Raw genomic sequence first — 26953 nt, 5'->3', positions numbered from 1 at the left:
CCCGTGTCCCCTGCATCGGCAGGCGAACTCTCAACCACTGCGCCACCAGGGAAGCCCTCTTAAATTTTTTTAATTTTTCTTTTATATGTATATATTTTTTAATATTTTTCTTATATATATATATTTTTTCTGCAGAGCTCCTTTGTCTTCGAGTTAACCTTTGTGAAGGTGATGGGGGCACAGATCTTCCTGTGGACTAGACACCCCAGCCTGGTCTTCTTGGCTCACCTCTGTAAGAGCACTAATTGCATTCACAAGGCCCTACCTTCTGACACCATCACCTTGGGGTTAGGATTTCAGTGTATGAACTTGGGGGAACACAAACATTTGGTCTATAGCGGCAGGCTGTGTGGCAGGGCCAGGACTCAGGTGAGGCAGGTGAGATGCCCAGGGCACACAACGAAAGGAGACCCTCACTCCCTGGAGCCAGTCCTGACCCAAGACCCCCTTAACAGTCTGTATGTACTCCAAGTGTCTCTCTTACCTCCTCCGGGCCCTGGCTCTGCTCTGTGGCCTCCCGTTTGCATCTTAGGGTTCAAAGAGAAAAGCAGTAGACAGATTGGCAAGGGGCGGTTGGGGGGTGGAGGTGTTGGAACTTCACTTGGTGAGTACAGGAGAACTAAGAGCAGGAAGAGAGGTGGCTACAGGTGCTTTGGGAGGGCAGTGAAAAGGGGGGGCTGGCAGAGGGGCAGGGCAGCCACCAGCTTTCCCAGTGCCAGGCGTCCCTGCAACAGGCAGTATAGCGTGAGTAGCAGGTAAGGACCTGGGTTCTTCCCTTGACTGATTATAATCCCTGGCAAGTGACTCAACCTCTCCGGGTCTCAGTTTCCCCATCTCCAGAAGGGGCATTAGCAGAGCCTCCCTGCCTCACAGGGTGCGGAGTTGATTCAAGGCGGGCGTCTCCGTGAAGAGTTTTGCACAGAGCCTGGCACTTAGTAAGCTTTCAGGACACGTTCCCAATGAGACCAACGGGCCTTCGAAAGGGCCCGCGGACTTAAGCAGCTTTGGAGCTGCACAGATCCGCATCACCTGGGGGATCCTTTCAACCTCCCCAACCGAGGCCACGCCCCCGACCAATTAAATCCCAATCACTGGGGAGTGGTCTCGGCGTCATGATTTTCTGGAAGTTTCCAAGGCGCAGCCGAGCTTGGGAACGACCGCCCCTCTAGAACCTTCTGTGCCTGAGGCCTGAGCTGGCAGAGGTGACCTTGAAAAGACACAGGCAACCATTTTGTAGCTGGAGGTGAGGCCAGATGGGACGGGGGGTGCGGGGGTGGAAGGCTGTGTGGCCTCGGGGCCCAGCTGGGGGCCACTGCGGCTCCCGGGGGATCTTCGGGGCCAGGCGGCCACGGGCGCCCCGACCTCCGGCCGGGAGAGAGCCGGCTGCCCGGCCCCGCGGAGGGCTCCCGAGCAGGAGGCCGCAGCAGCCGCTCTGAGCCCGTCTTGGGCGCCAGAGGGAGCTCGTGGGGGCGCGCCACGGCTCCATCCCCACAGCTGGTTCAAACTGGTTTGGGCAGGGTGCGGCCCTAGCGGGCTGCATTCCAGGCCTCGGGCTTGCCGCCTGCCCCAGGGTCACCCCAAGCGCCTGGGAGAGGCCCGGGAGGCTGTTTAAAAATTCATCTTCTTTGTTTCAAATCATTAATTCGGCCTCCCACGGGGGTCCCTGGCTACAGCCAGCCGGACTAACCGGAGAGGGGCTCTTCTCAGCCTGCGGGGTGCTGCGCGTATCACCGTCAACGGCAGAGCTTTAAAAGCTGCTCCCGTCCAGTTCCCCTTCGCCCCAAAGACTCCGATTCCGAAAGGTGGGGTGGGCTTCCGGGCCTCTGTGTTCTAAGCAAAGTGTTCCTGCGGCATCATTACGTTTAGAAAAAAAGACTAGAAACAAAATGACTCTTGGCTAGGCAGCGTGGCCCAGGGTATGTATGAATCGCGGAGAGGCTGGTGAAGAGCGAAGATCTCTTTCCCAGACACCCCATCTCCAGGGAAAGGGGGTCGGGGTTAGCAGCACTTTTAACTAATACCCCAGGGTTTTTTTGGTTTTTGTTTTTTTCCCAGTGAGTCCTATTGGGCATTTAAAAAGTTTAAATACGTTAAATAAAACGTTACCAATATAATTGAAACCCCTCTCGTATCCCTCCCCAGTTTCCTCTCCCCCACCCCAAAGTAACCAGTTTCCTGAATGCGGTGTACATCGCTCCCATGCACGGCTTTACACGTTTACTCCATATGTCTGTATCCAGAAACCATATATAGTGCGGTTTCGCGTGTGTTGAAACCTTTATGATAACGGCAGCGTGCCCTACAGAGCCTTCACGATTTGCCTTTTTTCTTTTTTTTCCTTAGCATTATGTTTCTGAGATTCGTGCGTCAGGGGAAGTTTGCTGTGCTCAGGACTGTGGCTAATCTGAGGCCGGTTCTGGGCTTTTCCGAGGGAGGGCCCCAGTCAGCCGGTGAGGGTGGGGGTCGGAGCTGAGTTTCTGGGTGCGTGTGGGATACGGAAGGGCTCGGAGCCTCAGGCGCATCAGGATAGTAATGAATGGCCAAGTGCGGGCTCAGCGAGTTCCTATTAAATCATTTTCCTTAGCACCTGAGGCCCAAGTCTTTGCCAAGAACTTTCCAGAAAATTACTCTGGCCTGAAGGCCTGAATGTTTGGGCGGCGATGTCGAGAAATTAGCAGTGGGAAGCTGTGGAAGTGGGAGCTGTACAGTGATGGATTACCCAAAAGACAGATCAAGTATGTGCTCACGCCCCCTACCTAAGGTTGTCAGATAAAATATAAATTAAGATTTAACAGGACGAGGGTGAGGGGAGTCCTGTGTAGTTATTTGCAGCCCTAAGCGGAGCCCGATTTTTAAAAACGAATTTAACATTTTAAAAGACATCATAAGAAAAATTAGACCGCTAGACTTCCTTCCCTATACCTCGTTACCTTTTTTAGAACTCTCCTCACTAGCATTGCTTTGGACCCCACCCTCTTCACCCTCTAAGGGGTCTAGACCAGCCTCCTAGGGCTGTGGGGCTGTGTCCAATTTAGTGCGCTGAAGAATTCCCTGGGGAGCTTATTTTAAAAGCTGCCCCTGGGAGGAAGAGGATCGCTACACGCGACTTCCCTAATTTTTAGGACTGTCCGCCTGGCGCAAACAAGATGCTGTCCGAGGGGAGGCCTTGTGGGCGGGGTGATGGCGGGGAGGGGTGGTCTTTAAATGAAAGGATCCTCTAAGATAGCCGTTCTTTATCCTGAATGCAAGCTGGAACCACCCGGGGAGCTTTACAAACTACTGATGCCCAAGCCCCACCCCCAGGGATTCCGGCTGCATCGGCCTAGGGTGAGGCCGGGCTTCCGGGCTTTTAGAAACTCCCCAGGGCATTCTAAAGTGCTGTGGGAGCTGGGAACCGCTGCTCCACCGTATTCCAATGAAAAGGGGTGGTCTATACCGATGGTTCTCAAACTCGGCTCTATGTTAGAATCACCTGGCGAACATTAAAAGTACTGATGCCCAGGTTCCAACCCTAAAGGTTGTGTGTGGCCGTCAGACTTCGGAAGTTTTGAAGGAGCCCCAGGTGATTGCAATCTGAAAGCGAGTTTGAGAATCGTTTCTCCAGGTGGTGCGGGGGCCGGGCGTAGTGAGCGTCGCGCGCCACTGGGTGGCGCTGCCCGCTCGGCCCGGCGTTCCGGGAGGCGTGGGCAGCGGCCACTGGGTGCGCACGTGCCCCGCCTCCGCCAGGCGGGCCACGGGGCATGCAGCCGGTCGGGGGCGGGGCTCCGAGGCCAGGACGCGGCGTCGGGTTCCCGGGCAGCCTCCGCCAGCTGGACTCTGCCGCGCTCCTCATGCTGCTCGTGGACGCCGATCGGCCGGAGCCCGTGCGCAGCGGGGCACGCGAGCTCGCGCTCTTCCTGACCCCCGAGCCCGGGGCCGAGGTAGGAGACGGGGTTGGAAGTGGGGGAGGCGGGTCTTGGGGTTGGGGGATCCGGGGCTCGCGCTCCCCCGGGGAGGAGTGGACGAATGGGGACCGCTTGCGCTCTGGACCCGGACCCTCAGCTTCCCCGCAGCATTCTCTCGTACCTGGCGCTGGGGCTCCGGACACGCGCTGGGGGTCCGAGGGGCCCCTCCTTTGCGGAGCGGTGGCTGTCCGGTGTCGCGCGGAGATTTCGCGTCAGGTCGCGCCCGCGCCCTCCTCCAGCCCCGATTCTCTGGGGCCCAGACTCGCTTCCCATACCTACCTGAGACACCCCAAGCATCCTCCGGGATGCCAGGCTGAGGCGCGCTCGGAGCTGCTGCCCTTTGCCAGCCTGGGCCCCGGGGGAGGCTGACCCCCGGTGCTGCCGCTGCCCGAGCGCTCGGCCTGCTCTGCTCCGAGCTGATGCTACGTGCCGGGAGGAGGCGGCAGGCTGCGTCTGTGCGAGGATGCTCCCGGCCTCGGTACGCTTCTGTTGCTAGGAGGGAAAATACCTCATCTCTGGCTGTACTTTCTATTTTAAAAGCACAGAATAAAAAGTAGATCTAAAACTAGCCTCTTTATCTTCACGCTGAAGCCAGTATGTTGACAGTGCCATGAAAGTTATTTACCGAAGTTCACCAGGAGTTATGTAGGGCCAGAAAGTCAATCCATTCTCTTTTTACATCTCAGAAGCAGTACAGAAGTATTTAAAATAAAGGGTAAGCACCATCTCCTTTTTCTCTCTCCCCCCAGTTCTAGTTCCCAGAGATAACCATCTTTCACAGTTTGGTGTACATCGTTCCAAACATATTAAAAATGCATTTACAAATGTAGATATGCATACATACCAATAATTATACATAATTAGTTTTTACCAAAAAACCCCACGTGATACTAGAATAATGTTCTGTAACTTGCTTTTCTTTATTCAAAATAGCATGGACAAATGGAGAGTGACTTAATGGTAAGGTATAGGGCTTCTTTTCGGAGTGATGAAGTAGTTCTGGAATTAGTGCTGATGGTTGCAAAACTTTGTGAATTCACTGAAAACCACAGAATCGTACACTTTAAAAGAGTAAATTTTATGGTATGTGAGTTATAACTCAATTAAAAAAAATAGTATGGACATATTTCCGTGTCAGAATGTATCTATAAGAGCTGTCCAATAGAAATATAATTTGAGCCAAAGATGTGAGCCGTACATGTCATTTTCTTTTTCTTTTTTTGGCCATGCCATGTGGCATCTGGGGTCTTAGTTCCCCAACCAGGGATTGAACCCATGCCCCCTGCATTGGGAGCTTGGAGTCTTAACCACTGGACCGCCAGAGAAGTCCCCCATCCATGTAATTTTAAATGTTTTAGGAGCCATATAAAAAAGGAAAAAGAAACAGATGAAATTAGTTTCAATATATTTATTTTTTTCCAGTTTTATTGAGATTTAATTGACGTTAAACACTATAAGATTTAGCTTGCAAGTTTCAATGTATTTAAAATAAGTGTCTCCAAAATATCCTTTCAACATGTCATCAAGGTAAAAATATTTAAGGAGATTTTTACATTCTTTGAAGTAAGTTTTCTTTTTTTAATAGTGATTCTTTTTTTATATATATATAAATTTATTTACGTTTGGCTGCATTGGGTCTTTGTTGCTGCGGGCGGGCCTTCTCTAGTTGCGGCGGGCGGGGGCTACTCATCGCTGCCGTGCATGCGCGGGCTTCTCATTGCGGTGGCTTCTCTTGTTGCGGAGCACGGACTCTAGCCACAGGGGCTTCAGTCGTTGTGGCACACGGGCTCAGTAGTTGTGGCGCACGGGCTTAGTTGCTCCGCGACATGTGGGATCTTCCTGGACCAGGGCTTGAACCCGTGTCCCCTGTATTGGCAGGCGGATTCTTAACCACTGCGCCACCAGGGAAGTCCTGAAGTAAGTTTAAAAAAAAAAAAAAATCAGGCTTGGACGATTGTACTTACAGCACCTCTCAGTGTGGACCAGCCACGTTTTAAGCACTTAATAGTCATAAGACACTGGCAGCTTCTGCATCAGAGAGTGTAGGTCTTCACCATTCCTTGGCTTCTTCGTGTCCCACCATTACAGAATAATTCCTCCTATTTTCTGAGCACGTACTATGCGCTAGCAACGTGCTGCACTCTGTCCATGGATTACGTCATTGCATCCTGGCAGTGACCCAGTGGCTAGGATGTTATGTCAACTTCATAACTGAAAACTGAGGCCCTCACCGAATAAGCAACATCCTATGAATGTCCTGTAATTTCTGAACCACACCCCCAGGGATGGGCATTTAGGTTGGGTACCTGCTTAAGGGTTTAAGTAACCTGAGCGTCTTTCATGTTCTTTCTCCCCCTTGCTCTCAGCAGCAAGATGTCACTGTGTCCAGCGGCTCAACCCAGCCTCACCTTGTCTCGATCTGGGACAGCCTTCAGGAGAAGCTGCATGTATTAACTTCATTTGCTCACTCAGGGCGCTCTTTAAGTCAGACGCAGGCTGGCTCATATTCATTCGTAATGGCCTTAATGAAGAGCCAAACTCCCTGTAGCTCCACGCGGCAATAAAGCCACTTAGAGCTCTTGCTGAAGTTTATTTACCCAAAGAAGCAAAAACTGCCAGAGTGGAGTCACTTGCAGCCTCTACTTAAAGCTTAACTCATGAGCAGTTCCTTGCACTGAAGCTGTTTGCAGATGGGCAAATAGGAACAGGTCTGGGCAGCCAGTGCCTCCTGTACCCACCCCTGTCCTAGGGCCACTTCGGGCTTTTAAATGGAGCGGTAGGAGTCCCAGACCAGCCAGCTCCAGTCCTAGGGGTGTCCTGGGGTTCTTAGGGAGGTGGGCCTTCGTCGTTCACCACCTTGAACCCCTGCCGTGCGGAGAGTGAAACACACAAGGGCTCCCACTCTCATGGCCCGACTGTCAGACAGTAAACATGTAACATACAAAACCTCTAAATTGTGATGAATGCTGTGGAGAACGTGGGCGTGGGTGATGTGATAGAGGGTGTCTTTGTGTCTGGGAGACGTGGGGTGGGGAAGGCCTCTCCAAGAAAGCTTGAGACCCGAGTGGTGACCCCTCAGGAATGGGCTGGGAAGAGGAAGCACAGAGGTCCAGGAGGGCAATTAGCAGAGGGACCCCACTTTGTCTGGGAGTGTTCGGGGAGGGCTTCCCTGAGGCAGCATCATTTTAGGCTGAGCTCTGCAGCATGAATAGAAGTTGACCAGGCTGAGAGGTAGGAGGAGAACATCCCAGGCAGAGGAAACAACTGGCAGAGATCCTGGGGTGGGATGAAGCAGGACGATCACCAGGATAGAAGAGCAGCAGGGAGGAGGGGGAGCTGGGGGGGGGCGGGGCTCGTGAGGGGGCAGAAACCCTGTTGGGGCTTTGCACCGTCTCCCCAGATCGAGGAGCCGCTGAAGGGCGGCATGTTGAGATGAGTCGGCAGGTGAGCATTTTACTATTTCTAGTGCCTTCGGGTTTTTCTGTCCAACCAGCTTTTTGTGTTTTACTTTCTCTCTTTTTCTGGTTTGAACTTCCTCTTTTGGGGGAAGTTTCTGGCACGATCTCCGGAAGCTGCTTCAAGATGGCAGGGAGAGAGAGAGAGAGAGAGAGAGATGTTTGCCTCTTGGGTGCCCTGTGATTTAGGAGGGAGGGGAGCTCAGGGCCCTCCCAAATGGCTGAGTCCTGATACCCACCCAAGGGTGAATTCCTGACCAGACTCTGAGAATTCCATTTGGTTCCTGTGCTGGAACGCAGGACAGATTTGGTCCACAGATGGGGTTAATGGCCTACATGGAAGGAAATAAAGGAAGCCAGCACTTTCTCACACCTAGGGACTTTGCTTGAGTGGGCAGAGGATGATGGGGGAAAGCTCCTGTTAACCACATGTGGATTAGATCATGGGTTGCAAACTGGTGGCCCAGAGGCAGAATCCAGCACTCTGATATGATGGGTTCAATTCACATAGGGGTTTTTAAATGGAGAATTTTCATGAAGAAAATCTGAGTTTCTTGTTTATTTAAACTAATGGACAGTCTGGTAATCCTAGGTCCCTATTTCCTAGTTGTGGTCTCCTGTTTGCCACAGTCCCCACTCCTCCTCATTGTCTCCCTCATACCAAAGTTGGTATCGGTTACCATTTACCCTTGTGCTTGAACCTTTGAATTTTCTGTAGTCATGATGAGAGGAAAGGGAACTATTTCTCCAACCCGTGTGTCTGGACTGAAATAGGAAAACATAAATTAGCCAAAAATGCCCGTGAGTTTCAAGAAAAAATGTAGAAGAGACTGTTTCTTTGTGGAAGCAAAGAATATTTTATTGTGTCCAACCTGCAAACACCCTGTGCCTATGGGAACCCTGGCATGTGTCTTATTCTTGTGACCTACTGGTCCCCTTTCGGCGTTCAAATTTGGATGTTCAGATTAGAAGTCTGTGGGTGGGTGCCAGGGCACAGTCTACTCTGTCTCGAGATGTAGTTCTGTATTAATTTATTCCTCAGATCTTTTTTTAAAAAATAAATTTATTTTATTTATTTATTTTTGGCTGTATTGGGTCGTCGTTTCTGTGCGAGGGCTCTCTCTAGTTGCAGCAAGCGGGGGCCGCTCCTCATCGTGGTACGCGGGCCTCTCACCGCCGTGGCCTCTCTTGTTGCGGAGCACAGGCTCCAGACGCGCAGGCTCAGCCGTTGTGGCTCGCGGGCTTAGTTGCTCCGCGGCACGTGGGATCCCCCCAGGCCAGGGCTCGAACCCGCGCCCCCCGCATTGGCAGGCAGATTCTTAACCACTGCACCACCAGGGAAGCCCCCTCAGATCTTTATGGAAGACCTGCTGTGTGCCAGGCACTGTGCCGGGTACCGGGGAGAGGCCAGTGAGACAGATGCTATGCCTGCCCTCAAGGACTAGCACTGCAGTCAGGAAGACGAGCCCACTAGGAGTTACCCAACAGAGTAACTAACAGTACTAAATGCCACGAGGGAGGCGCCTGAGGGGCTGCGATAGAGACACACAGGAAGATTGGAAGGAACCGCCAGGCAAAGGTCTGGCATCATGTGTGTCACTGGAGACAGGGAAAAATGAGGCCTCCGGAGGTGCCTGAGTGGGTGGACCTCAGTGATAAAGGGGAGAGGGGGCAGGGCCAGACCAGGGCCTGGGGTCACGGGGAGGAGTCTGGATTCGATCCTGGAGTGTCATGGATAGAAGCTGTGAGCAGGGTCCAGCTGGGTGTGAGCAGGGAGAAGACGGCATCAGACTTGTGGAGCTCGGGCTGCAGCGCCGGAACGCGTTGGAGGGGCTGGCACGGCAGCAGGGGGGCCACAGGTGTGGATGTCCCGGTGGACGTACGCCGAGCTGGCCAGCCTCCCTGAATCAGAACCTTCGGGGGTGTGAGAGCCAAGGCCAGGGTGGGTGCTTAGAGAGGGGCAGCATTTCTTGGAAGAAAGTTCCTATATTTCTCCCCGCAGAACTGCCCAGCAGTGGAAGGACCTGTCCCTGGCTCTGAACATTCTCTTATCACAGGACAGCTGGGCTTTGGGGCAGGGGGTCACCTCGGAACCTTGGCTAGAAGTTCCCGGTCTGGCTGACTCTCGGCACGAACCGAGAAGCTTTGAAACAGGTTCCCAAAGACGGGAAGCGACCCCGGTGCCTACCAGCCCAGGCTGGTCATGTAGCGACCGTGCTGCACGGCGGACAGCTCGCAGCTGCAGCGAGTCAGCTCTGAACACGCCATCCTGGCACCGGGGAGAAAAGCAAGACCCATAAAACCCCTAGTTCATGCATCTATAAACAGGAGATTCAGTTAAATCGATCGCTGGGGCGGGGTGGGGTAGGTGGGGCATAGCCAAGGTGAGAGCGCCGGCGTAGGGCATGGCCCCCCACCTTTGCCAAACATCCGCATCATCTGAGATCGGCAAGAGAAATGCTGGTGCCCGGCTCCCGCCCCCACATACTCTGATTTCGTTGGTGTGGGCGCCACCTGGGCATTGGAGCGCTCAAAGCCCTCCAGCAGGGTTGTAAGCCTGGAGTGGCCAAGACGGATTCGTCTGTTGGACAGTCACCATGACTGCTAACTGTTGGGGGCACCCCAGGCCGGGGGATCTGGACTTGTAAGCGCCCCTCCGGAGATGTTTATGGCCAGCCTGGTGGGGGCTCACAGCTTCCGTCAGCGCTAGCGGGACTGGCCCCAGGCCCAGGAATGCCTGCTGCCAGCTGCCCCAGGAGGACAGAAAACCCGTCGGTCCTGCCCGCTGCTGCGTCTACCGCACCAGCTACTGATGCCTCGCGTGTCAGTTGAAGAAGCATCCTTTACAGATGTGCCCCCCCCAGGCCCCTTGCTCCTGCTCAGGCTGAGTGGTGGGAGGACCAGCTCTGGAGCCACACGGCCTGGGTGCAGATCTCGGCCTGGCGCTCATGCTTCTCTCTGCCTTTTCTCCTCCAGTTGTGGGCTCGGATGAGATGATCCACGGGCAACACTTGGCTCAGGGTCAGGCCCATGGTAAGCGATCTGGTTCACTAACTACAATTATTCACTTATTCATTCCATAGTTGTTTATGGAGCAGGTACCAGGTGCGGACCCCATGTAGGAGCTGGAAAGCAGAAGTGCAGGAGAGGCCTGCCGCCCTCAGGGCTCTCAGAACAGGTGGGAGGGTGGGCGTGACACACGTTAATATTTCCACACAGTGTTTGCAAGAGGGCGATTTCAGCCCTTCGCTAGTGCAGAAGATGGTGAGTTTTCTCTCACTAGCACGACCTCGTGTAAGCCTGGAAGTCCAATGTTAACCTTCTGTATCTGTGTACGTGAGACCAACCATAGATTCCATTTTTGGTTTGCAAAACATAGTTGCTGCACCTACGGTCAGCATGAGCCCCCGGTTCTCTTAAGCTAGCTCGGAATCTGAATTTATTCCTTGGTGCAAGTGTGATGGAAATTTGGCCTGTGGTTCTTTTTTTTTTTTTTTTTTTTTGTGGTACGCGGGCCTCTCACTGTTGTGGCCTCTCCCGCTGCGGAGCACAGGCTCCGGACGCGCAGGCTCAGCGGCCATGGCTCACGGGCCCAGCCGCTCCGCAGCATGTGGGATCTTCCCGGACCGGGGCACGAACCCGCATCCCCTGCATCGGCAGGCGGACCCTCAACCACTGCGCCACCAGGGAAGCCCGGCCTGTGGTTCTTTTAAGTGAATTGGGGTTGGTTTTACAATAATTTTGTTTTAAAAATAAAAAAATATATGCACGTGTTACAAAATCCAAAGGTCCTGGTGACCATGGAATGCTGAGTGAGGCCCTGCCTCCTCCGGTTCTCAGCCTCTGCTGGTCTACAGAGGCTGCTGCAGGCCATGCCTGTGTCCCCTGCTGTCCCCACCTGCCACCTCCCCCTTCTGTATTGTGCTTTGTTCACTCACTGTGTCTTAGACAGCTTTCCATCTGAGTGCACAGAGAGCTGGCCAATTATTTTTTAGCTGCTAAACAGAATCTCATTGTCTGTCTGAATTATAATTTAGGTAACCGTTCCTCTACTGATGGACATTTAGGTTACATGGATTCTTTAGCTGTCACAAAGTCTGTTGTAGGCTTCCCTGGTGGCTCAGTGGTTAATAATCCACCTGCCAATGCAGGGAACATGGGTTCGAGCCCTGGTCTGGGAAGATCCCACATGCCACGGAGCAACTAAGCCCGTGTACCACAACTACTGAGCCTGTGCTCTAAAGCCCACTTGCCGCAAGTACTGAGCCCATGTGCCGCAGCTACTGAGCCCACGTGCCTCAACTGCTGCAGCCCACACACCTAGTGCCTGTGCTCCTCAACAAGAGAAGCCACCACAATAAGAAGCCCATGCACCACAGCGAAGAGTAGCCCCTGCTCACCACAACTAGAGAAAGCCCGCCCACAGCAATGAAGACCCAACACAGCCAAACATAAATAAATAAAAACCAAAAAGAAACCCCCAAACAAAGTCTGTTGCAATGAGTATCTCTGTACCTACATCATTTTGCATTTGTGCATATATGTCTGGAGGAGAAATACCTAGTGGAGGAATTTCTGGGTCCAAGGATACATGCATTTAAAATTTTGGTTGCTGTTGCCAAATTAACCTTCTTAGAAGTCAGGGTCAAGGCGAGAGTAGAGTAGTCAGCCCTTCTAGACATTCACTCCTCAAGGTCGAGGGTCCCTCTGGGGGATGGGTACTCTTATTTGAGCTGCTGTAGGGGCCTGGGAGGCAGGAGTTCCCGTGTCTCCTCCTTGGGAAGTGGATCGTCACCTAAAGGGCCAGGTCCTCTCAGTTTGCAATTCCAGTGCAAGGCCATTTGGAGAATCCCTTCACTTGCTCTTTCCAGCCCTTCTTTCCTGGCTTGCCCCAGCTCCCAGGGTCTTTGGGCCATTGATCCAGCCCTTTCAGCCTGTGCACAGAGATGAGGCTGCTTCCTCTAAAGACCTTTACTTTCCCTGTCATCTGAAGGGGCCACCGTGAGCGCTTTGGGAGAAGAGGTGACATTACTAATTCCATGCCCTGGATATGGGCAGGCCTCACAGTCCTTGAGCCTGTTTCATTTTCACCCCCGTCGTGCACTCGTGGACCCTGGCCCAGCCTGGCCGGAGGAAGCGGGAGCAAGGTCAGGCCGTAGCGCGAGGTGTCAGGCAAAGCTACCACCACACACACCCCTGAATTTGATCTGGCTGCATGTGGGTGTCCTCTGGCTGGCACGGTGATCTGCTTTTTAAAATGCTAAGTAGATGCCAACTTTAAAAAAGTGGGAGTTTTCACATAAAAATCCAAATGTCTGGCTTCTTTAAAAATGTTGCAGCAAAAGCTACAGGTCTTCAGTGGCCTTGTTCCTGGGCTGAGTGGACCCTGTGGTTTCTAGAGGAATTCTCCGGAGAGAGAGACAGATAGATAGATAGATAGAGAGAGAGAGAGAGAGAGAGAGAGAGAGAGAGAGAGAGAGTGTGTGTGTGTGTGTGTCTATAAACAGCATTATTGTGATATAATTCACATGGCATACAATCCACCCATTTAAGATGTACAGTTTAATGGCTTTTGGTTTATTCACAGAGTTGCACAACGATCAACCACAATCAATTTTAGAACATTTTCATTACCCGCCAAAGAAACCCTGTCCCCCTTAGCTCTCCCTCTACCAAGAACCCCTAATCTACTTTCTGTCTCTAAAGATTTACCTGTTCTGGACAGTTCATAGATGTTTGGCTTTGTGTGGTTTTTTGTTTTTAATTTATTTTATTTATTTATGTTTGGCTGCGCTGGGTCTTCGTTGCTGCACGTGGGCTTTCTCTAGTTGCGGCGAGCGGGGGCTACTCTTCATTGCGGCGCGTGTGCTTCTCATTGCAGTGGCTTCTCTTGTTGCGGAGCATGGGCTCTAGGAGCGCGGGCTTCAGTAGTTGTGGCATGCGGGCTCAGTAGTTGTGGCTCACGGGCTTAGTTGCTCCACGGCATATGGGATCTTCCAGGACCAGGGCTCTGATCCGTGTCCCCTGCATTGGCAGGCGGATTCCCAACCACTGCGCCACCAGGGAAGCCCGATGTTTGCGTTTTAAAGACACCAATCGGTCAGAGGTTTGAAGGCCCTGTTCAGCCTACAGTCAGGTTTGTTTGGCCGTCATAGTGTTTTTTAATTTTTTAGGTTAGTTTTGAACATGTTCGAATTGGAAGAGCTTTCATAAATATCTAGATCACCTTTTTGTCTTTTTTTTTTTAATGTTCTATTTTTTTAAAATATTTATTTATTTATTTATTTTGGCTGCGCCAGGTCTTAGATGTGGCATGCGGGATCTTTTAGTTGCAGCGTGCATGTGGGATCTAGTTCCCTGACCAGGGATCGAACCCGTGCCCCCTGCAGTGGAAGCGCAGAGTCCTAACCACTGGACGGCCAGGGAAGTCCCCAGGGGTCCTCTTTAGACAGGGCCTTCTGTTTGCCACAGTCCCCACCCCTCCCTCTTGTCTCCCTACATGGCGTCAGCTGCCCTTTATTTATTTATTTTATTTATTTTTGGCTGCATTAGGTCTTCGTTACTGCACGCGGGCTTTCTCTAGTTTCGGTGAGCAGGGGCTACTCTTCGTTGTGGTGCGCGGGCTTCTCATTGTGGTGGCTTCTCTTGTTGCGAACACAAGCTCTAGGTGCACAGGCTTCATTAGTTGTGGCATGCGGGCTCAGTAGTTGTGGCTTGCGGGCTCTAGAGCACAGGCTCAGTAGTTGTGGAGCACAAGCTCAGTTGCTTCGTGGCATGTGGGATCTTCCCGGACCAGGGCTCGAACCCGTGTCCCCTGCATTGGCAGGTGGATTCTTAACCACTGCGCCACCAGGGAAGCCCCAGCTGCCATTTATTATCCTGCTGGTGCTGCTGTGTTTCTTGGAGAAAAGTAAAACGTCTCTGTCAAAAGTGGGAAACTGAAATAAGCAATGTGAAGAAAAGATTCTTAAGCATGGCCCACTTCCCTAGTATTCATTTCCTGCCTGGCTTCTGTGTCTTTTTGAGTTTGGAGACCCAGGTGGGGTCACAGGCATCTCCTGCATGGGTGGAGCATCTCACCAAGAGTAACCTAGAGAAATAAATTACTTGACCCTCCTCAGCTTCCATCTCGAAACGGAGAGAGTCGGAGGATTCCCACCTGCCCCCACTTTCAGGTGGGGAAACCGAGGCACAGAGATGGTCAGAGGTATAGTTAAGACCACACAGCATGAATGCAAATGGGGACTAAGACGCCACCGCGGCTGCTGTTCTCAGGCTGTAGCTCTTCCAGGAGAGCACTTTTCTTCCTCCTTCCCTTGGCCCTTTTCTTTTCTCCTCCCTCCCTCCTTCCTTCCTTTCTTGCAACAGATATTCATTGAGCACTGTACTGGTTACCAATGGCCAGGTAACAAACCACTCCCAACTTTAGTGTTTAAAAATGACCCCCATTTTATAGTGCCTGACTTTGTAGGTTGGTGGAGCTCCTCTGTGCCGTGCTGCTCCCGTGGTGTTGGCTGGGCTGCCTCATGAGGCTGCATTTAGCTGGAGGGTAGGCGGTAGTGGAAGGTCCAATATGGCCTCTCTCATGTGTCGGGCAGTTGGTGCTCCAGCTGGGGCACCTCGGTTTTCCTGCATGACCTCTCATTCTCCAGGATCTTTTCCGCCCCGTGGCCTTTCCAGCACACTTGCATGCTGTTGTCTTCCAAGAGGGCGAATCAGAAGCTTCAAGGTCTCTAGACCCGGAAGTCATGGAGCGTTGCTTCCATCACATTTTATTGGTCAAAACAAGTCACAGACTAGATTCGGGTGAAAAGGAATGATCCTACCTCTTCATGGGCAGTGTGGCAAGGTCATATTGCAAAAAGATATGTGGGATGGGAGAGAGTTGGAAGGCCGTCTTAGGAAACACAGTTATCTACTATGTGCCAGGCATTATTCTAAGCCCTGGGAACACAAAGGTAAATAAAAGAAAAGAAAACCTTTGTTCACCAGGAGCTTTCATTCTGTTGGGGAAGGTGACAGGAAACAAGTAAAATATATAGTAAGTTAGATGGTGGTAAAGGCTAAAGAGAGAAATAAATTGGGGCAGGATGTGGCGTGGTAGGGAAACTACAGGGTCAGGGAAGGCCTCACTAAGGAGAGTCATATGAGCAAAGGCTAGAAGGAAGTATGAGATGAGCTTTACCAGTGAAGGGAACAGCAGGTGCAAAGGCCCTGGGGTGAGGACATGGTTGGTGTGGTTGCTGGGGAGGCCTCCAGTAGGCATTTACTGATTGAGGTGGAAGATGGGGGAGGACTTTTTAAAAAATTAACATATAATCCATATAACATAAAATTTACCATTTTAAAGTATAAAGTTAAGTGGTTTTTTAGTATCTTCTTTATGTTGTTCAGACGTCACCACAACCTAATTCCAGAACATTTCCATCACCCAAAAAGGAAATCCCATAACCATCAGCGGTTATTCCCTACTCCCCCTCCCCCCATTCCATGGGGGAGACAACTACTAAGACACTTTCTGTCTCTGTGGATTTGCCTCTTCTGGACATTTCACATAAAAGGAATCATGTAATATGTGGCTTCTTTCACTCAGCATATCTTTTCAAGGGTTATCCATGGTGTAGCACATACTAGGGCTTCATTCTTTTTCATGGCCAAATAATATTCCATCACATAGACATGCCATCTGTTGTTTGTCCATTCATCAGTTGATGGACATTGAGTTATTTCTACTTTCTTGGCTATTATGAATAATGTACAAGTTTTTTGTGTGAACCTCTGTTTTCAGTTCTTTTGGATACATTGCTGGGTCATAGGGTAACTCTGTGTTTCACCTTTTGAGGTTGGTTTCCAAACCAGGCTGGTTTCCAAGGCAGCCGCACAAGTTCACATTCCCACCCGCAGTGGATGAGGGTTCCAGTTGCTGCACATCATCACCAACATTTGTCACTTGCCGTCTTTGTGATCGTGGCCATTCTAGTGGCTGTGACGTGGTACGGTGGAAGGTTTTGAGCTGAGGAGGGCTTTGGTTTTAACAGAACCTCTGAGGAGTAGATTGGAGGGGAGCAAAAGAGGAAGCAGGGGACCAGTGCGTAACAGGCTACTGCGGAGGCCCCAGCGAGGGAAGGCAGTGCCTTGCACCAGAGTGGTGGAGAGGAGTGGCTGGATCTGGGATATATTTTGAAGGCGGAACTGAGAGGGTTTGCATAAGGGTCGGGTGGGGTTGGGGGTGGGAAGGAAAGACGAGTCAAGGACCCTCCCAGGTGTTTGGCCTGAGTACCTGGAAGATGAAGCTTCCATTTGTGGAGATGGAGATGGTGGAGGACCATTCTGCGTTTCCTTGTGCCAGTTGCTGGTAGGCAGAGCCAGCCCCTTTTCAGCTTTGGACACGCCCAGCTGGGAAGCGGGCATTGGCACCTTGAGCAGGAGATGTGGACGAAGGCGGTGAATACCAGGATTAACGCGTGTTAAAACAATGCCTACCTGCCATTGCCACTGACCGTGCCCTTTCTGCCCGGGGGGTTGCAAGGGGTAGTGGGGGCATTCATTTTGCTTCGGGGCTGGTTAAAAAGGCACGTGGGCTGCAGCCTGCAGGACTCTTATTTCTGAGGCCACTTAGGGAATTACCGTGAGAGAAAATTGTCCCGTGAATGATTTGTGGGCACGATGGGGTAGCTTAATCCTTCCTGTTGGTTGGGAATGGCTTGGGACTTGTTCTTCCCCTAACTGACCAAGCAGTCCACAAACGCTCTCTTTGCTCCCTCCCTGCTGCTTCGGGCCACCGCCCTAGGCACCAGGAGGAGGGGGCGGTGTGGCGACCGTAGTTGACAGGCGGCAGTGAAGAGGGCACACTTGCCCCCTCCCTCCCCAGAGAACACCTTGGTGGGGACAGACTTCTGAAGTCAGAGAGGTGAAATTTTTCGCTTCAGCTTCAGTATCTGTCAGCCGTGTGACTTTGAACACGTGACTTAAGCTCTCTGATCCTGTTTCTCAATCCATAGAAAGGGGGAAATTATGGCCCCTACTCCTGAGAAGCAAATGAAATAATCCACATATGGTGATTAGCCCTTGTTTCTATTATCCAGTGAGAGAGATCCGTAAGGCAACCATTTCTCTGTGCCTCCTGTGTGCCCGCACCCTGTTAAATGGCTTAGCCGTGTCTGTTATGTGAGGTTAACCTAAAATCCTGCCACATGGATGTGGCACTTCCTGTCACAGGTGAGCCAACCCAGAAGCTCAAGTTAAGCCCCTGGGTTAAGGTCATACAGCTGGCAAGAGAGAAAGATGGGGTTCGAGCTCAGGACCGACTAACTTCCTTTGTGAACACGCTAGGAGAGGTCGAGAGGCTCTTCCTATGAGCGAAGAGCTGCAGTGTGTCTTGGGAAGGAGGCTGGCCAGCCAGGGGGGCGTGGTCCTTCGCGTGCTTCTGGCAGGCGTCGTCTTCCCAGGCATCTTGGGGCGCAGATTGTCTGCACTGTGCTCCACCGTGCCTCTGGGCCCCCTCCCGCCTCTCTCGCTTTCCTCTGGAGCAGAAGGAACCACCAGCCTTCCCCCTTCCACCTCAGTGGCCTCTCAGCTCCTTCTTTCTCCCTTAGTGCATTAAGGACACTTTTTTTTTTTTTTTTTTTTTAATCACGGTTTTACTTTTCGGGGGGTGGGAGGGGGACTTCCTGTGTGTTTCCAGTCCTCCCTCCACCGCGGTCTCGCTCCCCTGTGAAGCCTCCCCCAGTCAGGCACAGAAATAGTCCCAGCTGTGAGATGAAGGTTGCGGAGTTTAAAATTGCAGCTCGGTACTATTTATACTCCAGCCGGAAAGATGTTTTTTTGTGCAGCCGTTTATTTGGTTGTGGTAGTGACAGCCCAGGCTGCAGGCAGCAGGCTCCTGCACTGTATAAACATTTCTCCGGGGACAAGTGGGCAGTAAGGGCAGCCTTCAGGTGAGGGGGGCAGGTGCCAGGCCTGCCCAGAAATGTCTGGGAACGCCTCCCTGGAGCAGAACAGTTCGACCTGGTAAGCCAGAGAAAGCGGTTCATGTTCCAGCTGAACTTTCTTCCTAGATGCCTGGTAATTAGAAAAAAAAAAAAAATACAGGTATTTTATAAATCATGAAAATAGTACATGCTCGAGGGGAAAAAGGGTTCAAACTAATTTTCACACAAGTGATTAAAGCAGGCACGCCCTTCATGTTCTATTTTGGTTGGCCCATGGAGCGTTAAAATTTTTTTTTGAATTTGTGCCACTACTTAAAAATTGGGACATTTCCCATAAAGTTAGAATTTCTGGCTTCTCTTGAAAATGGAAGGTTCTGGCAATGCTTGGCCTTGTGTTTGCTGGTGGCTGCGAGTGGCTGGCTGCTCCAGAAGTAGGCAAGTGATTTTCAGATCACCCCAAGCCCCAGTGGCCTGCTTCGTGTTCATTTACCTTACTGCCTGGCCTTGATAACTTTTGAGGTTTGGACCTTTCACATAACATAAAACATTCAGGGCTCCTGTGTCAGAGCGTCAGACCTCATTCCCCAGTTCCTACTCCCCAGGGCTAAGTAAGCACTATCGATAGGGTTTCCAGATAAACTACTGGACCCGCAGTCAAATACGAGTTTCAGATAAACAACAAATACTTTTTTAGTGTAAGTATATCCCCTAACAATTACAGTTTGGTAGTATCATCCCAGGCCTTTCTCTGTGGAAGCACACACGTTTCACGAGGGTAGTGTTATATTCTACCTCTCCTGCAGTTGACTTTGCTCTCTGTGGTTTGTCTAGAAAAGCATTTTTCAGGGTTGATAAGAGCAGGCTTTGAGGCTGGGGACTCAAACCTACAGGAGAATCTGGGCCCCAATGCTTGTTAGCTGTGTGACTTTGAGCAGGTTCCCTTACCTCTCTGAGCCTGTTTCCTCATCTAAACAACGGGGGAGATGAGGGTCGCTTTGTTATCTCCTGTTAGTATTTATTTATCTCGTCTCTTTTGAGAGCTGCGTAGAATGGATGGTCCACGGTGGCTTTAACCAGAGAGGTTAAACAGAGGTGCCCATGGGCATCAAGATTGCCGCCCAGCACATCCCGATTTCAAATGAGGCTACGAGAGGTTTTGAAAAGGCAAAGTAGGTCTGGGGGGAGCTGGGCAGATAATCCTAAGGTTTAGTTTGCTTTTAAAAAAAAGAAAGAAAATGAAGGGCGTTTGTCTCCCTGGAAACCATTTGCTAATCTCCAGGATATTGTCTCTTTTCAGGCGAAGGAGGTGGAGGAGACCGTCGAGGGCTTGCTCCTCAGGCTGGAAGAGTTTTGCAGCCTGGCTGACATGGTGAGTGCCTGCCTGGGAGGCGTGGGTGGAGGCCCAGGCCAGACTTCAGGGCCTTCCTGGGCTTCCCAGGGGAGCCACCTTGGTGGTGGCTTAGGGAGCAGGAGGCGTGGGCAGCGGCCGGCCTGGGGGAAGCTCACACCCTCTCCCTCTCCACACAAGGCTCCCTGAGGCGGCCATCTTGATAACGCCCTTGCCCGGAGATGCTTTTATTCCACCAAGGAGGCGGGAGTGGGCCACCAGGTGGCACTCTCGGGCCCGATGCGGGGAGCCGTTCGGCGGGGATGCTAAGACTATATTTAACTTTCCTTGCTCTGCACAGTTCGCCAGGCAAACGTGGAGACAGCCAGGAAATGGCTTCAGGCCTGGGAGGCCTAGGAGGAGCCTCCTGGCCCGGGCCCTAGCCCTGGCAGGGTGGGGCATCGAGTGCCCTCCTAAGCCCTTTGGTCCCTCCACTGTGGCCTCCGACCCTGTTTGGTGGGAGCGGCTCCTCCTGGCTGGGTGGGGAGGAACGTGGAAGATGGTGCCCTAGGCCAGGAAGACAAGGTCTCCACTCCTCCTTGTGTCGGACAGCTGTGGGGCCCTGAGGAGCACCGATAGAATGTTCTGGAAGTTCCCAAGCTTATTAAAGGCACACCAGCAGCCAGGGTTCGTGGCTTCCGCCTGGAGGCCCAAAGAGTGGAGCTCCATTTTGGGACCAGGCCTGCCTCTCCCCCGGAGTACAGGGAGCCCAGCTGGGCCCAGCCACGCAGATGTGTACCACGTGTCTGGAGAGAGGCTGGTGAGAGCCCCAGGGAGTAACGTTTGTTGAACATCTACTTTGTGCCACACTCCATACAGAGTGTGCTCCCTGTATCCTCCCATTCCACCTCAGAGCAACCTGCCACGATGGGTACGACCTTATCCCCATACGTTCAACAGACCTCTGAGCGCCCGCCTGTGCCAGCCCCTGGGGACTCTGCAGTGAACAAGACACAAACATTCCCACAAGGACCTCTGGGTGTTTTTCTCTTGAGTGCCAGTTTTTTAGTTCAGATGTGGGTCCAGGTGGGAGCTGGGTAACGAGACTGACTTTGAACGTCCTGAATGGTCCTTTCTTCATCACCGAACATCGGGCACCTTCTCTGACTGGTCCCTTGGTGAGCCTGAGGATGCAAAGAGAGACAGACCCGTCTCCATCCACCCTCCTCTCCCGTCCGCAACAGCCCCTGATCCCCCAAACCCAATCTGTGTACCAGCCGCTGTCCTCCAGGGTTGAAGCACTGGCCTGGAGGTGTGTTCCAGGTGCAAAGCGAGGCTGCAGAGGTTTTGAAAAGGAAAAGAGGTTCTAGAAGGAACTGGGCACATAATCCCAAGACTCAGTTTGCTTTTTTTTTTTATAAAATGAAGAGGTGTTAAATTCTGCCTGGGAAATCAGGGAGGCTTTGCAGAACAGGTGGTGATTAATTTGGGGTTTGAAAGAGGAATAGGAAGAATTCAATTGCTGGGGGGGGGGCGGGCATTCAGGCGGAGCGACCGACCTTTGGGGGTGGCGTGCTGGGCACATAGGGACAGTGTGGGCCCACACAGTGGGGCGCTGGGAAGATGGTGGGGATGGACGGGCGATCCTGGGACGTTTTTGTTCTCAAATCCCAGCGCATCCTCCTCCCATGAAGGGAGATCCACCATCCACCCTCAATGAGAGCTTCGGGCAGAAGTCAGCTTGGATAGACAGGGAGGGGCCAGGCCTTACTTGCCTTAAAAACTTCAAGGCTTCCTGTGGTGGGAGGTCTGTGTTTGTGTTGCCAGGAGGCCCAAGAGTGTATGCAGCATCGAGAAGATCCTCTCCAAACTCAAAGCCTAGAGATGCATGTATGCAAAGATTTTAAATACAGAGGTCCCAAGATGACCCATGGGCCCAATCCTGTCTGCAGACATGCTGGATGTCTCTGGGGAAAAAAAGAAAAAGGAATGAGCTGCTGACATTTATAGAATGTCATGCAAAAAAAATATGGATTCCCGGCTTCTCTTGGAAAAGCAAAGATCTGTCCTTCCCCCCACCCCCTGCCCCTTGCGGGCTTGTTCTCACCTGGCAAGCATCAGCCAGAGCTGGACAGTGGCCACCCCTGCGGAGAGCACACGTGCTCTCCAGCTTGTCACCGTCCCCACTGCTCCCCACGGGAGCCTCCTTGACTCCCCGGCCACCTGCCAGGCGCATCCATCCTGTGCTGTGTGCGTGTGTTTTATGGTCGAGAACATTTCTCTGTACTTCGGGCCCTACTGAAAGCAGGCAAATATCCATCAGACCGAGAGAGTCCCATGTCTTAAGAAATGGAAGAGGTTGCACTTCCCGGGAAGTGAAGGCTACCTCAGTGTGTTTATATGCAAATACGCATGTCTACATTAATAATAGAAGGCGCCTTGTACGATGCTTTTGTGGCCCATGGAGGTGTTTTGTGTTTGCAGTCCCTACAGTGAGGCTCTGTGCTGATGCCGTTGAGATGATAGAAATCCTCTCGGCCCCAACAGCTGGTGCTTAGCTTACCTAGTGTGTCTGTGCCCAGGTGTCACAGGCTCCGTGGCACAGAGAGAGAGCTATCAGCCCTGGCTTGGGACCTCCTTTTCTCTTCTGATCCAAGCCAGGGCTGAGTGGGGACCTCTGGGAGGCAGGTGATGTCACACCGTGGACCACTGCCCCCAGGGCCCTGCTTTGGCCTTTGGAAACACTGATCAAGTTAGAGGTCCCAGAACGGCCGGGCTCCCCGGTGCACAGGCCAGAGAGAAATGGTTTATTTCTGATAAGATCAGGCTATTAGGAATGAGAGTCCACCTCCCTGTCTGATGTATTAAGTCCTCTGCCAGTCTGTCCCGGATCACTGTAAGTGACCAGCGTTCACACCACGTGCTCGTGACCTGTTCTAACCTTAGATATAATACCTCTTGCCATCACTTCAAGCTCTGACTCTTCCCAGCGGGGCCTTGGGCACACCATGTCACCTTTCTGTACCTTGACTTTCTCCTCTGTAGAATGGAGGTGGTGGCTCTCATCATCTACTGCAGCATCAAACTACCCCAACACTTAGTGGGGTGAAACAACCACCAGTTTATTATGTGGGCCAGGACAGGGCACAGAGAGCACAGCTCATCCAAGCTCCGTGGCACCTACTGGGATGGGGGCACCAGGGTGGCTGCTTGCCCCACTTGTCTGATGTCCGGGCTGGGAGGGCTGGCCGGCTGGAGACCGGTTGGCGTCACTCTCCTCCATGCGGCCTCTCCTCACGGCCGTCTGGGCCCCCAGAGCCAGCGCTCCAACAGAGGGGAAGTAGAAGCCTCTGGAGACTTAGGTATGGCAATTAACACAGTGTCACTTCTGTCATACCTTATTGGTCGAAGCAGCCACATAGCCCACCCGGATCCGAGGGGAAAGGACGTAGACCCCCTCTTCTTCGTGGAAGGGAAGTACAGAACTTGTGACCATCAGTCATCCACTGGAAATGGTACCCATCTCCAGAGAGCGATCACGAGGAATGGACGAGGCAGGGATGTGCCCTTTACACCCAAGTAGAGCGGCCAAAATGAAAAAGACAGACATCAGCAAGTGTGGACGAGGATGCGGGACAGCTGGAACTCTCCTCCATTGGCTGGTGGAAACGCACCAAGGGACGGCCGCGTGGAGCAGAGACTCGCACGCAAATGTTCACGGCAGCTTTGTTCCTCGTGCCCCAAACCGGAAGCAACCCCGGTGTCTGTCAGCGGTAGAGATGGGTAAATAAACTGTCGTTTATTCATACACTGGAATGCACGGCAGTGGAAGAGAACGACCTGCCGTACACAGCAACATGGGCGATTCTCACGAATGTGCTATTGAGGGAAAGAAGCCAGACACACGAGTACTTCCTGTGTGAAGCTCCATACGATGAGGTTCACACCTAGGCAGAACCAGTCCATGTGATGGAAGTCAGGTAGAGGCTGGCTTTGGGAGGGTGGTCATGACTGGGAGGAGGCCGGAGGGAGCTTTATGGGGTGAGGGGATGTTCCACGCGTTGGTCTGGGTGGTGGTCCCAGAGATGTAAACACACATACCAATGCATCGAGCTGTCCGCCAAGGCCTGGGCTCTTCACTGTATGTCATTTACACTCAATCAAAAATAATTGCTTAGCATGGTGCCTGCTATGTATTAAGTGACCCATAAATAGTAGCTACTGAGGTCATCATCATCATCAATATTAAAGCACCAGAGGGCCGCGACACAGATGAGTTAATCCACAGAAACTGGATTTGTGACGCCTTTCAGCTCAGTGCCCTTGGGGGTTTGGGCAGCTTGTCTGGGCCCTCGGAAACCCTAGTAGCCTTGGGCCCACCTTCTGGCAGGGAGCGGACTCTCCCATCTCTCACATAAATGGAGAAAATTTCCTGTTGGCCTCAGCCCAGCAGTTGCATTTGGCATTGGTGTGCGTTCTTAGGTCAAGTGCATCTGGCTCTTCTTCCTGGGCCTTGCATCATCCTGGATAGGCATGTTTGTTTTGCTCTGTGATAACCCCCTGCATCCGCTACCCAGACTTCTGGGCTCCGGAGACCAGCTCCGGGGAGCTGGGAGGAGAGGCTGGGGAAGGGTCCGCCAGGCTCCCCGGCTCATAGACCTGGCTGGAGTTTCATCCCATTAGAGGCTCAAAAAGCACTGATTCTCCCCTGACATCTTTGTTCTTCTGAGAAGTATGCATAAGCGTGAACTCACATGCCTGTGATGTGATGACGTGCGGTGGGTTGGGTGTTAGAAGAGAAATGTGTCCCTTTCCTTCCACTCCCCTATAAGATGAGCGGTGCATGAGGTGGCCATGGATGCCATGCTGGGGAGACTGTAGGTAGTGGTGGAGACTGTGGTGAACCAAGGGGGCTGTTGTCACCCAGCGCCAGCTGATTGTTGCCAGGTGGAACACGGGCTCAGCGTGCCCGGGTCTTCTGATTTTTCCCAAGAAGCCAGAAATCTGGGTTTCTAAGGGAAATATCCTTAATTTTAGATCTTGGCACCTAGCTTGGTTGTACTTTCGGTTTTTCAGGCTGGCTCTGCGTGAGCCTGGTAGAACACGTCTGCAGACCTCTGGTATTAGGAGGTGGCCTCAGACCCACCTGGATTAGCGTCCTCCATCTCCCACTTTGTAGGTTTGCAACCTTGCCCAGCTCATTTAGTTTTTCTCAGTTTCATCACCTATAAAACAAGGTTGAGGGCTTCCCTGGTGACGCAGTGGTTGAGAGTCCGCCTGCCGATGCGGGGGACGCGGGTTTGTGCCCTGGTCCTGGAGGATCCCACGTGCCGCCGGGCGGCTGGGCCCGTGAGCCATGGCCGCTGAGCCTGCGCGTCCGGAGCCTGCGCTCCGCAGCGGGAGAGGCCACAACGGTGAGAGGCCCGGGTACCGAAAAAAAAAAAAACCAAAAAAACAAGGTTGAAGAGAAAGCAATTCCTGTACCACAGGGTCTGTTCCCAGCACGTGATGATCGCTCCTGGGTGTTGGTATCCTGCCCCTCCTCACCCAGCCCACGTTAAATACCCTGGTTTTTGTCTCTCGGTTCCCAGCTCTTGGGGGAGCCAAGAGAAAGGTTTGGGGGTGTTTCAGACTCCAAGGACTCCCCTCTACTTTCCCACCAAGGACCTGCAGGCTGCCTTCTGGGCAGGCATAGAGAGTTCCCTCTGTTCAGCCTCAGCCAGTGGAGAAGCCTCTGCAGAGAGGGGCCTTCCTGCTCGGCCCGCAGACCCTCGGGCCCTCCAGTTCCTGAGGATCTGAAGGGAGGCGGGGAAAGTTCCAGAACCTCCTCTCCGCCACGTTCCCTTCACCCCCATGGGTTGCTAAGACCAGTCCCTCCTGATTCTCACTTGTTCTCGCCTGCTTGTTTCTTTAGAAATTAACAGAAAGAAAAGATCTGCCTTTGATTCCCTGCACTCTGACCTTGTCATGAAGAACAGAAGTTCTTCATGGCATCATGGCAGTTTCTCCCAAGTTTAGCCTTGTTGAGGGATGGACTTCTCTCTAGAAATTTGGCCTGGGGGAAACAAGGGAGGGTATCGAGCCCTTTTCCCTATCCCAGCTAACAAATGCAGGCGCCTGCAGGAGCCGGGCAGGCTGTGGAGGGAGTCAGGGGGTTGGGGCGAGGCGCTAAGGATGGGTGGCCACTGCGGAAACTGGGAGTGCGTGTGCCCCTGGGAGGGAGCAGTTGCCCCCCGGCCCAGCCTGGGGCGCCTGGGGAGACGTGGGCCTGGTGTTGCCAAAGCAGCTGACTTTTAAGAGAAGTTATAAATCCGCACGTAACCTGTTGAATGTTTATTATTATTATTATTTTTGTGGTACGCGGGCCTCTCACTGTTGTGGCCTCTCCCGTTGCGGGGCACAGGCTCCGGACGCGCAGGCTCAGCGGCCATGGCTCACGGGCCCAGCCGCTCCGCGGCACGTGGGATCTTCCCGGACCGGGGCACGAACCCACGTCCCCTGCATCGGCAGGCGGGCTCTCAACCACTGCGCCACCAGGGAAGCCCCTGTTGAATATTTTAAAGCCATATCTATGAACTTTATTTTGGAATAGTTTGAGATTTACAGAAAAATTGCAAAGAGTGCAGAGAGTTCCCACGTACCCCTCATCTAGTTTCCCCCACTGTTAACCTCACCTCGGTACCTTTGTCAAAACCAAGGAAGCAACACAGATCCTTGGCTGCTCGCTGAGCTCCACACTTGGTTCTGATTCCCCAGCTTCCCGTTAATGTCCTCCTTCTGTTCCAGGGTCCCCTCAAAGACACCACATTGCCTTCAATTGTCAGGTCTCCTTGGGCCCCTTTAGTCTGTGACAGTTTCATTCTTTCCTGACTTTCCGTGACTTTGGCAGTTGTGAGGGGTATGTGGTAATTTGTAGAAGGTCCCTCAGTTTGGGTTTGTCTGATGTTTTTCGTCTGCTTAGACGGCGTCGTGAGTTTCTGGAGCGAATCCCCAGAGCTGAGGAGCGCCTTCTCATCACATCACTTCAGGGGCACGTGACACCCACACGGCCTCACTGGGCTGGCGGCCTGGCTCTGCAGTAGCATCACCATTTCCCCCTTTCCGCGACCCGTTCGGTGCCTTGTTCCTATCACGTTTGTGTGTATTTATCTTATAGTTGGGGATATGGTCCAATGTCACATTATTTTGTGGCTCAAATTGTCCCAGTTTGGGCCATTTGGCTTTTTCAGGTTGGCTCTTGTGTTCCTTTGACCTGCCCCGTCCTTAGCTTTTTTTTTTTTTTTTTTTTTTTTTAAC

The 26953-nt window shown here is 52.5% G+C and overlaps 1 protein-coding gene across 2 annotated transcripts in view; it reads left to right on the top strand.

The window, feature by feature from the left end:
* Positions 1-3681: 3681 nt before the first annotated feature.
* The window catches only part of BCAS4 (breast carcinoma amplified sequence 4), a 60698-nt gene continuing 37426 nt past the window's right edge, over positions 3682-26953 (top strand). The window contains exons 1-2 of one of the 2 annotated variants that reach the window (XM_059037566.2): positions 3682-3920; positions 19628-19699. In XM_059037566.2, coding sequence (XP_058893549.1) covers positions 3741-3920; positions 19628-19699 — 252 coding nt within the window. In that variant the 5' untranslated portion in view covers positions 3682-3740. The remainder of the gene's footprint in view (positions 3921-19627; positions 19700-26953) is intronic. The other variant, XM_067012366.1, reaches the window with a different exon arrangement.

Source organism: Kogia breviceps, chromosome 14, assembly GCF_026419965.1.
Source record: "Kogia breviceps isolate mKogBre1 chromosome 14, mKogBre1 haplotype 1, whole genome shotgun sequence".
NCBI classification, from domain to species: Eukaryota; Metazoa; Chordata; class Mammalia; order Artiodactyla; family Physeteridae; genus Kogia; species Kogia breviceps.
The sequence above is the reverse complement of the archived record's forward strand: the minus strand, read 5'-3'. Positions and strand labels throughout refer to the sequence as shown.